The sequence below is a fragment of the Quercus suber genome, unplaced genomic scaffold (assembly GCF_002906115.3).
Source record: "Quercus suber isolate HL8 unplaced genomic scaffold, Cork oak 2.0 scaffold_337, whole genome shotgun sequence".
NCBI classification, from domain to species: Eukaryota; Viridiplantae; Streptophyta; class Magnoliopsida; order Fagales; family Fagaceae; genus Quercus; species Quercus suber.
This window is the reverse complement of record NW_027069789.1, coordinates 680,881-696,993: the sequence shown is the minus strand read 5'-3', so window position 1 is coordinate 696,993 and position 16,113 is coordinate 680,881. Positions and strand designations below refer to the sequence as shown.

At 34.8% G+C, this 16,113-nt stretch overlaps 1 protein-coding gene across 1 annotated transcript in view; it reads right to left on the bottom strand.

The window, feature by feature from the left end:
* Positions 1 to 15,341, bottom strand: part of LOC136061643 (probable LRR receptor-like serine/threonine-protein kinase At1g05700) — a 48,333-nt gene extending 32,992 nt beyond the window's left edge. Inside the window, exons 1-7 of the mRNA XM_065759665.1 lie at positions 14,949 to 15,341; positions 14,686 to 14,824; positions 14,531 to 14,602; positions 14,348 to 14,419; positions 14,199 to 14,279; positions 13,879 to 13,990; positions 13,461 to 13,691 (exon numbers count right to left, since the gene is read on the bottom strand). Coding sequence (XP_065615737.1) covers positions 13,461 to 13,691; positions 13,879 to 13,990; positions 14,199 to 14,279; positions 14,348 to 14,419; positions 14,531 to 14,602; positions 14,686 to 14,824; positions 14,949 to 15,312 — 1,071 coding nt within the window. The 5' untranslated portion in view covers positions 15,313 to 15,341. The remainder of the gene's footprint in view (positions 1 to 13,460; positions 13,692 to 13,878; positions 13,991 to 14,198; positions 14,280 to 14,347; positions 14,420 to 14,530; positions 14,603 to 14,685; positions 14,825 to 14,948) is intronic.
* Positions 15,342 to 16,113: the final 772 nt, after the last annotated feature.

The following is a 16,113-nucleotide window of genomic DNA, read 5'->3' as shown; positions in this document are numbered from 1 at the left end:
TTCAATGTTTTTGAAAGCCAATGTCCAAAGATTAGGATCTTATCAAAAGCTCTAAAGGCTGATCTCTTTAAGTGTCCCAGTGGAATTGCCAGTCTATCGACGCCACGTGGCTGCTCAACCACCCATTATGACGACGCTCGCGCACCTTTTCATATATCTCAGCGTTGGTGTGAGAGATGTGATATGGAGGTGTGTTATACCTCAGGTGTGTGATTGGAATATAAGTTGATTTTATGAAAATTACCAAGGGTAAGTGAAGTCGCCACCAATCATTAGGTTTTTTCTAAGGTGTAATTAGTTACCTAACTCTATTTGATTTTATTACTAATCCTAGGTTAAGAAAAAGGTCGTTTCTCCTAATCTAATACAGATGGATAAAAAATCTTGATTTTTGAGTTTAAAGGTCTGGTTATGTGTGGGGAAGGTGTTAGGCACCCTACAATGCTTGTCCGTAGACAATCATTTGTTTTGGTAAAATCATAATTTAAGGACATTGGTAGTTGAAAACAAGCTATTGGCATTAGCTTTCGAGGCTTTAAATTTTTTGGGCTTTAAGGTTTGGTTTTGGAATGGGTGTGGTCTTGATCGATGCTTTTCAAGTGTGTTTGAAGTCATTGCCAAATTTCTGCGGCAAAAATTTAGCAGCATTTCGCCTTATTTTCGTGGCAGAAATCCAACAGTGCTTCACCTCAAATGTGTCATAGCACGCCAAATGCTATTCTCTCCAAGCTTTCAATGCAAGAATACGGCAATAGGGATGCCCCATTTTCATGGAGAAAACACGGCAGAGTTTCATGTCTATGTATACGATGTGTATCGACATGCTAGTACCATGACGAGTTGAAGCCCTCCAAAGTGTTAAGCATGTTAATGTGTGTTGCATACATAGGGAAACCAATGTCACTTGGTGACATGGATCAAGACAATCACACCACATTGATTCTGCACACAATAGAGCATGAATATGCACCTATAGCAATCTCCTTCAGTGCATACCCATACTACAAGGCCAAAAGCTCTCTTAACTAGCAAGGGGCACTCACATAGCCTTAAGAATCTGTCATACAGTGTGCACAATCACCCATATACATGAAAATATAGATATACATACATCATGCATAATGCAACCACATAGGGCAACGTTGCCAATGTTCCAAGGGTATGGCCCAACAAAGTACAGGAAAGGTAAAATAGATATTGCCATACCCAGGGAACACGGCCCAAGCAAGGAGCAGGAAAAGTAAAAATGGGGTACATGGAAAGGGACCCTAATACGTGCTCTAAAGAAGAGGCTTTGAGAGGGGGAAAGAAAAAACCTCTAAAGTGGTTAGTCCCCCTAATCTACTGAACATTGCCCTTTGTGGGCCTACATCCTCTGGCTTGCATCCTTGCCCTTTTTGCTTACTCCTAGAAGGTTGCACCTTTGCTATAGACGTCCTCACTCCATGCCTGTACATGTAAAGACAAAAGAAACGAGCCAGTAGACAAAAGGGGTGTCCTAGGGGAACAAATGTAGGTTTGGATCAAGTGTCCATAGTTCCATTGGATTGGAGTACGGACGACACATAAACTCAAGCGTGAACATGTCGGCAAATGTGAAAAGATGTAAAAGAAGCAAAGAAATGTTGAGTTCATGCCCTAAAATCCAATTTATTGGCATGTCATAAATAATTAAATTGTTTGGTTATATGAGACTATTTATAAATGAACTAATGAGACATTATCATTGACCTTGAGATACATTGTATGTGATTTATGTAATTTAGTTACAGAAGATATAAATCGCAATTCCTTGCAAACTCAAAATATAGTTCATAGTTAGTGATGAAATTGTGTGTTTCATCTATGAAGACTATAACACATCAACTAAGATGGTTTGTTTTAATCATGGAAGTGGAAACTTCTAGTTGATGCGTTGACGTGTCTTAAATGTTAAGACATATTGAACTGGACCACTGTGAGATTAATTATTCAATCAACAAGTGTCACCTGAATGATTAATCTCACGACTTCTAATTTCATAGACTCTCAATCTTGAGAGGATAATAAACCTGATCATGAAATGTAGGTTGCTTTAATATATTAGGAGTGAGATCTAATATTGACGGTCAAAACCTCAGTATGTTGGGTAACCACATGTAGCATTGAGAGAACATATATTCTCAAGATGGAATTCATAATCTCTTTTTATAGAGACACAAAATATCCCAATAAGATAAGTTTAATGGGAACTGGTTATTCAGGGTGCCCACTTTAGTAAGGAGTTACTAAAGTTTATATTTATTGAAATTGAATTTCAATATATATGAATAACTAAAAGATTAAACTGAGTACTCGAGGATAAAATAGTTGTTTACAAAGTGACAGTTCATTATGACTTTGTTCACTATAGATATTTCATAGAGGGGTCAAATGATATCATTAGAGTCTTGGGATATAATTTATTAATAAGGCATAGAGTGCAATTATATTTATATAGTGATATTAAATATAATTAATGGTAACTTTGGACTTGTCAAGCGTTGACAGATAAACCCAAGGCCTATTAGAGCTAAAGTCATATTTGTTCCCTTTGGTCCCATCTCAAGCCACAAACTAAAGACCAATTTGGCAGGCCCAAAAGGCTAACCCAATTAGATAATTAGTTTTTATTTAATAAGAGCTATTAAATAAAGTAACTACCATGGTAGTTAGAATGTACGTATATGTATGATGCAAAGAAAAGAAAACAGTTTTTCTCTACAATGAGAAGAAGAAGACCTTTCTTTGAGAATCAACGTACATAAAAACTGATTGAGAGACCACCCTTCTTGGGCACCATTTGGAATTGAGATGATGATTAGAGGTATTATTAAGTCTTGGTTTTGAATTTCACTGCATCAAGGTATGCTTTCTATTCTTTGTTCTAAAATTTAAGGTTACATGACATCTCTCATGAATGAAGTAGATTCGTGTTTGTTTCTTCCGCTGTGTGTTTTGTATGAGATGCAAAACCAAATTTTCTAACAATTGGTATCAGAGCGATCTTCAATATCATGCTTGTATAACATGTGATTGAGTTTTTGAATTTAAGAAAACCATTATCTTTATCTTGGTGTTTCAAAATTTTGCAGTAGTTTTTTATGCAAAATACAACTTGCTATTAACACTTGTTTGTTTATGTTTTACATTGGACGTACATGTATGATTGAATTTTTTTTTTTTTTTTTTTTTTTATATTAAATGATGAGCATGTACAGATGTTAGTCTAGTGATATATATTTATGATTAAGCAATATGTTAATGCTAGAATTAAAGAATTTTAAATTTATTCCTAATGAGATTAGGATTATGTTTTCAAGGTTTCTAGCATTATTATGGTTCTTGATCTTGATATTGAAAACCCTAATGTTTGATCTGTGAATCTTCATTCATAAAATTGAAAGGAGTTTTTGATGAACAATGATGATGTAAAAAACAGTTACCAGAAAATTCTGAGAAAAATTTAGTTTTGCGAGTTTCAATTGATTGAGAATTCCTTTTGATCGATTGAATGTTCTTTTAAATTGATCAAATAGGAATCGAGAACCAATTGAACCAGGCAGAAACTCTATGACAAAATACTTCATTGTCTCAATCGATCGAGAATCCCTTTCGATCGATCGAATGTTCTTTTTGACTTATTGAATAGGAATCGAGAATCGATTGAATGAGACAGTGACTTTGTGATGTATTTCTTCATTTTTTTGATTAAGGAAAAGATTTGACTGATCAAAGGTACTGAATTTTGAATTTTCACTTACTTTTTGATTAAGTGTTAAAACTTTGATAAAAGGCAAGGTTGTGTGTGATGAGATTACACATGATTCTATATAAAGTGATTAATTTTTATAGTCCTTAAAAGTTAAGCATATTTATTGATCATTATCTAACTAAAAGACCTAATGAGATCAAAGATGTTAGTTAAATAAAACTCTTAGTCCTAAATTGTTTAAGACTTATCTTTTAAGAAACATTCAAATGAGATTGAAATTGTTGTATTATTAAAAATCCTTAATTTATTTTAATTAGAGGTTTTTAAAGACATTAAAATTCTAATTAAAGTTATATAGTTTCTAATAAGATTAGAATTCTTTATCTAGTAAATTAAGGATAGAGTTCTTTATAACTAATTTTTGATCCACTGGAGTTTAAGGAATCCTAAATTGTTTAGGACTTCCATTTTAGTTAGTGATTCTAATGAGATTAGAGCCTTTAACAAGTGCAAGGTTATTAGTTGTGATGGGATCATAATTATTTAGAGAAAAACCCAAATAACGAGTAGGAGTGCTGAAATAACCCTTTTGTTAAGTTTATTGTAATATGAATAGATACCTTGTCTTGGCCTCGAGCCTTGCATTCTATGTGGAGGGTATTTACTTCACAGTTACATGATTAAACTTCTTTGTAATTACATGAATGTTCATTATGTTACTGTGACGTGACATAGTCAGATCACATCAAATTTAAACAATTAAATACATTTGGTGTGTAGGGTTAAAATTGTGATAAAATCATGATGATGTCAAGACAATCCACTTGTTTTAAAATTTCTAGTGGGAGAGAAATACAAGGGTTTGATCTCACGGCCTCCACTATCGGTTCATAGTAGTGTGGATAAGCACCTCGTCTTGGCATATATGCCTTGCGATCCCAAAGGACGGTGTTTACTTCATAGTACTATAGGATTGAACTTACTTGTTTAAAATAGTGTGAACAAGCAACTCATTTTGGCGTATATGCCTCGTGATCCCCAAGGAGGGTGTTTTGTTTCATGGTACTACAAGTTTAAACACTATAAGGGAGATAAAATGTGGCTACACATGATTTTAGATAATGGTGTCACTAAACTATGTGTAATGTTAACCTCCCAAAAGAGCTATGTCATTATTACTTAGAGGCTAAAGGAAGAGGGGCAAATTATTTTTGTTTGGTAAGAGTTACCATGATAGCATTAACAATAAGAATAGTTCTCACCTGATCATAGTGGTTGATATTCACTCTATGCTGAGGAATATTAATTGTGGGATTAGGTTGTTGTTGCACCTAGTATAGTATGGTTTTCGAGTTCTATACTAAATGGTTATGGATACAAAATTATAATATCCTTGTATTTATGTTCATAGTCTCAAAATAAAGTTGTCATAAATTTGTGTTCTCTAGCTACTATTTTCATTGAATCACATTAACTAAGAAAATTTTTTGGACATGGTGCTTAAAGAAGCTGAAGTACATAAATATGTTCCGATTCAGTATTGAAATGCTAAAAATGTTACATTGGCTTCTTTCTCATTTGTGTTACAACATGAGATGCAAGAGTTAGTACTAGACTTAGACTTTATATTAAGTCTAAATGAGATGTTTGGTATGAATCATATTGAGTGCTAAGAAAGGCTTAAGGAGTTCCAATTCTATATCATTTTATGAAAATATTTTTGTTAAATGAATTGGAATTCTTGGATGAAGAGATTAAATGTTAATCTCGTATGGATATGATCCACAAGTCTTTGTTAGAATCATTTGATCAATTCAGATTATTTTGAAAAAAAGTAAATCATTTTTATATTATTTGAGTTGATAAGTGAGTTCTTCGCAATGGAAGACATCCTAAAAGCTAAGGCTATGATCAATATGACTTAATTCAAATTCTTAGCCTGAAGCGAAAGGTAAGGGTGGTAAGAAAAGGAATTATAATACCAAACAGTTGGACAAGCTAGTTGCCCTAGTAGTTGCCAAAGGAAATTAGACTCAAAAGTATGACCAAAAAGAAAGTGTTTCCGTTTTGGTAAAGCTAAGCATTGTCCATGATTGTTTTCTAGATGCAAATTTACATGTTTTACTTTTTAAAGAGAAAGTTTCCATCCTTTGGTATTGTATATGTTTTGGCACTTATGTCTAGATCTTAATAATCTAAATGATATTCAAGATTGGTTAAAGATGGGCTTTTTAAACCATTATTTTGTTATATTCCTAGTCTATGAATTCTATTTAGAGGGTAATATGATCTATGGCTCCCTTTTGTAAAGGAATGAAGTTCCAATGACTTCTTTAAGTTAGTGCATACATAAAGAAGGAATAGGGCTCTTTTAAAGGTAGACTGTTCTAGAAGAAAAATGTCAAAATTTGTTATAGGACAACTATAAAAGACATTTAGAAATGAGATGGTTGTATTAGATGCACCACGAGACATTATTCTATAGATAACTATTACATCGGTGCAATATCGTAGCAGGAGGATTATCAATTACCAAATAAATTCATACTTTTGGTATAAACTTTTGAAGTTATTCCACAAGGATATGAATTTGATATTCAATCCTATGTAAAGGCGATAGATGATATGAATATGGATTACTAGATCAAGGTGATGTGAATAGAATTAGATTCTATTTAAAGTCTAGAACTTGTAGAGGCGCCTAATGGCATTAAGCCTATTGTTTTCAAATAGGTCTAGAAGAAAATGAGATTGATAGATTAGAAGGTGTAAACCTTCAAAGTCAAGACTAGTGGTGAAAATATTTATTCAAAAAGAAATGGTTCGACTATGAAATGTTTTTTCAACAATAGTCAAGTTTGACTCTATCTAGATTCTTTTATTCATTATATTTCATTTAGATGAAATATGGCAATGGATATCAAGAAAGCTTCTTTTAGTAGCTATCTTCAAGAAGACATCCATATGATGTAACTAGACTTGTTCAAAGCAAAGAATCAGTAGTGTTTAGTATGCAAATTGCTTAAAGTCCATTTATGGACTAAAGCAAGCATCTGAATCATAATATATATATATATATATATTTTTGTCTAGTCCAGTTTGATATAGAGTACTTGGGAAAAACTGGTCACATCCTAAAAATTAAATTTTGTTAAAATTCAGAAATTAGGATGTTGGGTCTATCTCAAACTGCTTAAATATATTAGATTCTAGCCAAGTATGACATGTAATACTTCAAGAAAGGATTCTTTCCTTTTAAGTTTGAAGTTCCTTTATAAAGGACTATAGTCCTAAGACATATAAAAGGAAGATCATATTAAGACAGTTCCTTATACCATATCAACAGGAAGTCTTTATGCTATGCTATATACTAGGCTAAATATCTATTTTACGATGGGCATGGTAAGCAAATATCAGTTGAATCTAAGATTACTTAATTTAGTGGGAATAAAGCATATACTCAAATATCTTAGGAGAATGAGTGATTATATGCTTGTCCACCAAAGTGAGGTTTTGATAGTAACTAGTTGTACAAATACTGACTTGCAGTTTGATTGTGATTCATGAAGTTGGACTTCAAGATATGTGTTCATCCTAGGTGGTGAAAATACACATTAAGTGTAATAGAAAAGATAATTTATTCAATAAATTTGGCTGAAACTTGTTTCCAAACCTTACCTTAGAGTGACTATGAATTACTCTAAAGGGAAATAACTGTCAGATATATAGTAAATTGTCTTTTAGGGAAAGTGGGAGATTGTTGGGGTTTATGCCATAAAATCCAATTTATTGGCATGTCATAAATAATTAAATTGTTTAATTATATGAAACTATTTATAAATGAAATAACGAGACATTATCATAGTCCTTGAGATACATTGTATGTGATTTATGCAATTTAGTTACAAAATATATAAATCACAAGTTCCTTGTAAACTCAAAATATAATTCATAGTCAGTGATAAATTTGGACATTTAATCTGTGAAGACTATAACACACCAACTAAGATGGTTTGTCTTGATCATGGAAATGAAGACTTCTAGTTGATTTGTTGATGCGTCTTAAGTATTAAGACATATTGAACTAAACTGCTGTGAGATTAATTATTCAATCAACAACTATCACCTGAATGATTAATCTCACGACTTCTAATTTCATAGACTCTCAATCCTGAGAGGATAGTGAATCCAATCATTAAATGTAAGTTACTTTGATATATCAGAAGTGCGATCTAATATTGACGGTCAAAACCTCAGTATGTTGGGTAACCACACGTAGTGTTGAGGAAACACATATTCTCAAGATAGAATCCATAATCTCTTTTTATATAAACACAAAATATTCCCTTGAGATAAGTTTAATGAGAATTAGTTATTTAAGGCACCCACTCTAGTAAGGAGTTACTAAAATTTATATTTTTTGAAATCAGATTTCAATAAATATGAATAACTAAAAGATTAAACTAGGTATTCAAGGATAAAATAGTTGTTTACAAAGTGACAGTTCATTATGACTTTGTTCACTGTGGATATTTCATGAAGGGGTCAAATGATATCAATAGAGTCTTGGGATATAATTTATTAATAAGGCCTAGAGTGCAATTATATTTATATAGTGGTATTAAATATAATTAATGGTAACTTTGGACTTGTCAAGAGTTAACAGATAAGCCCAAGGTCCATTGGAGCTAGAGTTTTATTTGTTCCATTTGGTCCCATCTTAAGCCAAAAACTAAAGCCCAATTGGGCAGGCCCAAAAGGCTAACCCAATTAGATAATCATTTTTTATTTAATAAGAGTTATTAAATAAAGTAACTACAAAGGTAGTTAGAATGTACGCATGATGAAAAGAAAAGAAAACAGTTTTTCCCTACAATGAGAAGAACTTTCTTTAAGAATCAATGTACGTAAAGACTGATTGAGAGGCCACTCTTCTCAGGCACCATGTGGAATTGGGTGATGATTAGAGGTATTCTCAAGTCTTGATTTTGAATTTCACTGCATCAAGGTACACTTTCTATTCTTTGTTCTAGAATTCAGGGTTACATGTTATCTCTCATGAATGAAGTAGATCCGTATTTGTTGCTTCCGCTATGTGTTTTGTATGAGATGCAATACCAAATTTTCCAACAAGAAAGCCAAATGGGTGACGCAAGGCAAGCATATCAACATCACATGGGGTGAAGAAGGGTGTGTATCAAGCTCACCAACACCACAGATGTGTATATCACAAGTGGTTACACCTAATCAATCCCTAGGAGGGATAGAAACGACCACACCAGCAAACCCACAAGGGGTACAAAGTATGGTAAAACCTAGATCTAGACTGGCAAACATGGATATAAAGCAAAAAAGCATGCAAGCAAACATAGACATGCATAATGGAAATGATCTAAATCCTTTAATATAGGCCTAGGTGCATGGATGTATGTCTAGACCACAAGATCTAAATCTGCACCTTACTAAAAGGGCCAAAACAAAAGAAAAAGGAGATAACAAGAGATAGAAAGGCTTTAGAAGCACATGACATAGCAACCAACATGTAGATCTAGACACATGAACATGACAAGAAGCACGAAAGAAATATACTCAAAGCTAAAAAGCATTCAAGCATAACACATGATTAAATCATCCAAAGGTAAGCATGAAACTATAAGCATGAACATCACACAAGTTGCAAAGCAAATATCTTAAATGAAGACGAGCAAAAAGTGTGGACTTAAAGATGATTAAAAGAACTTGGAAGTTATTTGAATGACTTCAAACAACTTCCAAAGGGTTTGAAAGCCTCTTTGTAATTTTTGAAAAGATGGAGGGCTTTATTGCAATTTGGAAAGATTTGGGGCCAAAATGTAATTTTGTGGAAAAACCAAGGTCAAAATATGGATATTGGAAAGTTCCAGGTCAAAAGCAATTTTTGAGGAAGACCCGAGTCAAAATATGATTTTGGGAATTTTTGGGATTAAAACATGATTTTGGGAATTTTTGCGATTAAAACATGATTTTATAAATTTTTGGGATTTAAATGTAAATGTGCATGAACATGGATTAAAATGTGAATGTAGAAAATATGATGGCATTTTATTAATTTATGGAAACCATGCATGGACTAATTTATTTAAAAGGTGGGCTGAACAGTTTACTATGCATGTGGGTTTAAAATCCAAAGTGTAGAGACCTGGGCCGAATACTAAGCCTTAAAACGGAGTGGGCTTTAAATTATGTGAAAGGGTTAGCAACCTATTTAGAATAAAAGGGCTGAATGTCAAAGTTCCGGCCTTGAACCTGGTCCAAGGGACCAAGCCCGTGGTTAAGCTTCATGCTACCCTAGGATTGGGCTTGGAACACACTAGGCCCAAAACCCACTTAAGGAAATAAGAAGGGATCCACTAGGGAACCTGTCCAGACCTAATCCCTCTCTTTTAACCTTTCTAAGCCCTAGCTATACACCATAGCATTTCTAAGAGCATTAGCATTGGTGGTACTAAAAAACCATATTGCTATTTTTAGCACCACCAATCACAAAAGTAGAGCTATAATGGTGGAGCTATAGCCAAAAGATTTGGTTTCTCAGCTACAGTGCACAGCTAAAGATGGTTGTGCACTGTAGCTCAAAGGCAAAAAAAAAGAAATATATATATATATATATTTTAATTGATTTCTCTCTCTCCTTGTATTAAATTAATCTTTTCTCTATCTCTCTTTCTCTTTCTTCTTCACATTCCTTCTTTCTAGTTTCATCTTCACCGAACCCAAACCTAGCACTTCTCATTCATTTTCTCTCTCTCTTTTTTTTTTTTTTTTTTTTTGCTTCTTCCTCTAGCCATTTTTTCTCTATTTTTTCTTTCTACTTCACCTTTCTTCTTTCTTCTTCCTTGAATCTAGTCCTTTTCTTCTCCCCTTTATTTTTTATTTCTTTCTTTCTCCAACTCCTCACCACACATCAGCCCCTGCTCACCAAGCCACCGCCAACCCAAGCCTGGTGGTGGTGGTTTTTATTTATTTTTTTATTTTATCTATTTATTTTTATTTTTAAATTAGAATGTGGGTAGTGGTTCTTGAGGTGGGTTTTTGTTGGTGGTGGTGGGTTGTTGATTGGGTTGTGTTCCTGGATCTGTGTTTGCAGTCGAGGTTAGGATCGAAATAATGTTGAGGTGTGTTTGTGTTTGTTGGAGGATTTGTGAGCTTGTTGAATTTTGTTGTTTTTATGTGTGATTTTTGGTTGTTGTTGAGATGATTTTGTTGCAAATTTGGTGGATTTGAGCATTGGAGGTAGCTTTAGGTTGTGGGCAGCAGGGTGGTAATGGTGGTCTATAGGCAGTGGAGGTGGCTGTGGGTTGTGGGTGGCAGTGGAGGTGGCTAGGTTTGCTAGTTCTTCAAAATATTCAAATATGAGAGAGGGAGAGACAAATAAAGTGAGTTGTGAAAGAAATTGAAAGTTCAAATAGCGTATAAAACACCAATGAACATTTAGACCCCAAATACAAAATTACCAACACAAGCTTATAATCAAACAATATTTGTGCGGAATATGAAATATAAGCTATATCCAAATTGATAACATACTCTAAACCATAATTAATTATAAACACAGCAGTAATTAAAAGGTAAGGAGAAAGGAAAGAGAGATGCAAACACAAAGATAACATAACGATATGTTATCAAAGAGGAAATCGAAGTATTCAGTAAAAAACCTTTCTGCCACCCTCCAGGCGGTCAATAATCCACTAGAGAATGAAGTTGGGATACATGAATAGCAAAAGACCCTCTAAATTTAATTTACCCAGTGCACCTAAGCCCTTTAAGCTTCTTGCTATAATAGGGTTATGCCGAACCTTGTCTTCACTAGCTTGCCAGATCTCGCAATAAGCCCATTGTTTCTTTCTTTCTATTTCAGTATGGTACTAAAGCAACAATTTCTACTCCTCATCAACTTTTGTTGTCGATTCCTTGTCAACATTAGTGTTCACACTCAAGATCTAGTTGATCGGGATCCCATCTATACCTAGACTCCTTGTATATGCATTCAGGTCCTCTCACATTGTTGTTTAAGGATTGCAAACATCCTTATGGACCATTTCAATACTAATCATATGCTCCCTTGTGGATGCGTGCACCACTTTGTGCTCTAAAGACATCCTACATGTGTCTCACCTGTGAATGGAGCACTCCTGTGCCAGTTCCATCCTAGTGGCATGCTTGAGTTACTATCTAAGTTCCATATAGGTCCATGCTCCATAAAGTACACGTGTTGGAGAAAATTTTCCGCAGAGGTCTCTCCACATTTTTCATGTGCATCATGCTCTTCACAGATTTCTTTCTCTTTGACAACTTTTCAATATTTTCTTGGTGGGCTTCAATTCACTGGATCGGCCTTTACATTCTTTCCAAACTATACTTTTTTCAATATTACTCCCCTACCTTGAGCTTGAGGATAGGGATGGCCATGGGTAGAGTATGGATTGAGCATACCCATACCCTACCCAAAAAGTTTACTCATGGATGCCCGAATATCAATACCCATTAGTACTCATACCCGAATCTTACCCGGATATATTATCTATGGATATCCATATCCTACTCGAAACCCATTTAATATATATATATTTTAAAATCCAAAACATTTTAACTTAAAAACTAACCAAGAGCTTTATAACCCCTCCAAGTGTATTTTTTTCCCACTCTTTGGTCTGTTATGGTGTATTTTTTCCACCTCATTGTTAAAAAAAAATCCAAAAGTAAAATCAAAACACAAAATTTTCTGAGCAAGCAAACAAGGACTAAGAGAGAGAGAGAGAGAGAGAGAGAGAGAGAGAGACCGTTGAGAAGGTCGTAAACATGATCGGAGATTTGGAGGAAGGTAGGGGTGGAAACGACGGCGTCGAGAGTGATACCATTGTAGCATGGAGACATAGTGGAGATGAGAGAGAGATCAGCTAGTCTGACTAAGGTGGAGTAGCGTGATTTCGTTCTTCTTGATGATCTGCCTCTAACGCTGTTGCTGGAGTCGGCGAATCTTTTCGATAACGGGAAGAATCCTCTTCAGCGAAAAAACGGCAATTTCATTCCTCTGCAATCACATCCGACAGAATCACCATTTTCACCGCCTTTGATAAAGAATACGACAACTTCTTTTCCATGAACTTCTTCACCATTGTGGCTAAGTCGGGATTTGAAGGCTTGGATTTGGTGTGGGGAAGACAGGTTGGATGGCTTGGAGGACTTGAAAACGAGTGCTTTTAAGGACATAGTGGGTTTTTTTTTTTAATTTTTTTTTAAATATGGGTCGGGTTTGGATAATATCCGTACCCTACCCAAACAATTCGGGTAATATCCATATCCTACCCGGTTAAGCTCTACCCATGAAGAACCGAGTATTACCCAGAACATTTGAATCGGGTAGTGTTGGATATCCATTACCCAATGGGCATAGCCATCCCTACTTGAGGAGATGTTATAATATATTTGCATGAGCTACCATGGTTTTAAAGTGAACAAACATAGCCAAATATAATCCCATTTATACTCTACATTGGGTTTATTGTAGTATATAGTTTAGTATAATAAATATATAACCATTAAGGAGTTTTTGCTTTAGATGTAATCCGTCGGGCCTAATTACACCATTCGATCTCTTGCTTCTGTTCTCTCTAAAGGTGATTAATATCAGCCTAAAACACTGGCTATTGTGACTATCACTCTCACTGTTAAAATAGTTGTTACCTACCTCTGCCAGAAATTCCTTATACCCTTGAACTGATGATGGTGAAAGCATCTTCACAGCAACTTGAAAGCCGTCTAAGTAGCCATGATAAACTGTTCCAAAGCCTCCTTTCCCGATAACGCTTGCAAAATTGTTGGTAATGCTCAGGACCTCTGAGTATGTGAACTTCTGTTTCGTGGACTCTAACACCCCACCTTGTTCATTGGATACATCATTCACCTGAAGCAGGCACATCTGCTAAGGTATGACAATTTATTGAAGCAAATGATATCCTTGTCAACAAATTCATTTGCATTCACACAAAATTTGATATTTTTGAGATCTAAAATGTGTAAAGAGTTATTCTATTTCTACCTTTCTTCCTCCTTTTAAGGTGCCATAAGAGAGCAAGCCCGCCTAATAAGAGGATGACCAATCTGACAACTGCTGCTGCTGCTGCTGGAATAACAATATTCTTTTTCTTTAGGCAAGGACTCAACACACAAGGATTTGGATTTCCTCCATTACTAGCAAGATTTGGATTTCCTCCGACACTAGTATCAACAATGTATGTAAAACTTGAAACTGCAGCTGATACCTCATAATCTATTATCTTATACTAAGTAGCTATATGGAACTCTAAATTTTGGCCCTAGATTTTAGATATATGATATATAGTACTACATTCAAGAAAAAAATTTGGTAATGACGCAAAAATGAGGAAAACAGAAACAATGATAATTTTGTGAGTAAATAGCAGACCTGAGCAAAAGTGATCCCTTATTTGATTTTTCAATGAGTTCCATAGGAATGGACCCTGAGAGGTTGTTATTTTGTAGGTTTCTGTAAAATGAGAGTAAGTATGTTTTCTATGTTTTTGCTAATAGAAACTCAAATTCTGAGCAACTTACAGAACTCGCAAGAGTTGCAACTGTGACAGAAAAATTGGAACAGTTCCATTTAAGCTATTGTTTGATAGATCCCTGAAATAAACAAACTATCATATTAAATATCAATCACAAAAAAAAAAGGTGCTATTCCGTTTTAATAGGAATAAAAAAATTGACATTTTCGGATTTATATAAAATACTTACAAATACTGTATCATTGTAAGATTTGAAATGAAAGGAGCTATCTCCCCGGTCAATCCGCTTGAGGATAAGTTCCTAATTGCATGAACAATAAATTGAGGTATGGAATCTGACTGAAAGGTTAGGATATATGATTCATTTAGAAGGCATAAACTTACAAGGATATGATGCCGGGTGGATCAAAATTACTGTAGCTGCAATTAAGACCGTCCCACGAGCAATCCCTAGTGCCACAAGGATCTCCTTGCCAGTTTCTCTTTATTCGATACATTGACTTGATATTCTTGATAGAATCAACTAGTTGTATCATAGGTGTCAAATGAGATGAAAGAAGTTACGAAAACTAATGTGGTGTAATGAACATTTGCAAAGCTACTTCAATGTGTAAATATCAATAATAATTCACGTGAAAAGAACTTACCATCTTTTTGGTCTGTTTGTGCTTGTAAAAGCTGATTCAGTGTGTAAATCTCGATAGCGTTGAGAAGGGGTGGAAGGGTTGAAGTCTCGGTTTTATTGATCCAAATCTGAAAATAAGTTTCATTGTCTGGTTTTGTTCTGTATGTTCGGCTGAATATTGTAGTAGCGGCCAAGTAACTTGGAGAAAGAGCTTCATACCACAACTTCCCATTCAGAAAGATGTTGAATTCTCTAGACTGGTTTGCTTGAAGCTTTTCAATTTCAGCAAAGTGCATGTAAAAATAATATTGGGAGGTTGCATTGTCGGGAGACCAATACAAGCCTATGGAATCATTTGTAGTTAATGGCGTGACTGCAGTACTCATGACAACTGATGGTAATTGGTAAGAGTTGTAGCTTGAATCAACCGTTTGAATGGTACTAATGTTTCTCCACAGACTTGCGCCAAAGGGTGACCATATGCGGTCAATAACATCATCTTTGTACCTAATAGAAACGAATGTTATGTGAGCCCATTTTATTGAAAATGACTGCACTAAGTCTTACCAGAAGAATGCTAGATCTAAATGGCTTAACTGTAAGTTTGATTGACTAAGCCGCAATTCGCCCGATCAAAGAGCTCCAGCGATCCTGATTTAGGTATGTAGGTATCGTTCGGCAAAGGTCTTAGCTCTAATACTGATATGAAAGGTGTCCCATAGCCTGTGTTTACAAGACAAACATAGATGTCTTCTGATGAGGACAAATGAATAATTTCCTTGGATATTGTACTTGATGCATCTGACACTGCAACTGTACCCCACCTGTTTACTCCAAGATACAAATCAAATGTTGGGGTTTTGCCTTTGCCGTCATAGTTCCCATACATGAAACTCGCTCGGATTAAATAGTTCCTGTCTTTGCCTGGTGAAGGTCTTAAGGTGTAGCAGTTTTTGGCTCCTTCAGGAAAACTGCGGACAGTCCACAACTGTTGTTCAGGATTATTGCTCCTGTATTTGTCACACCCCAAACCCAAAAGAGTCCAAAGCGTGGGAAAGAACCATTAAGAACGAGAACGTAAGAGATTGATTTTGTTTTTTTTTTTTTTTTTTTTTTTTTTTTTCCTCCTCAACACATAATAAGAATAAATAACCATACTAAAATCTTCATATTACAAGTCAGAGCTT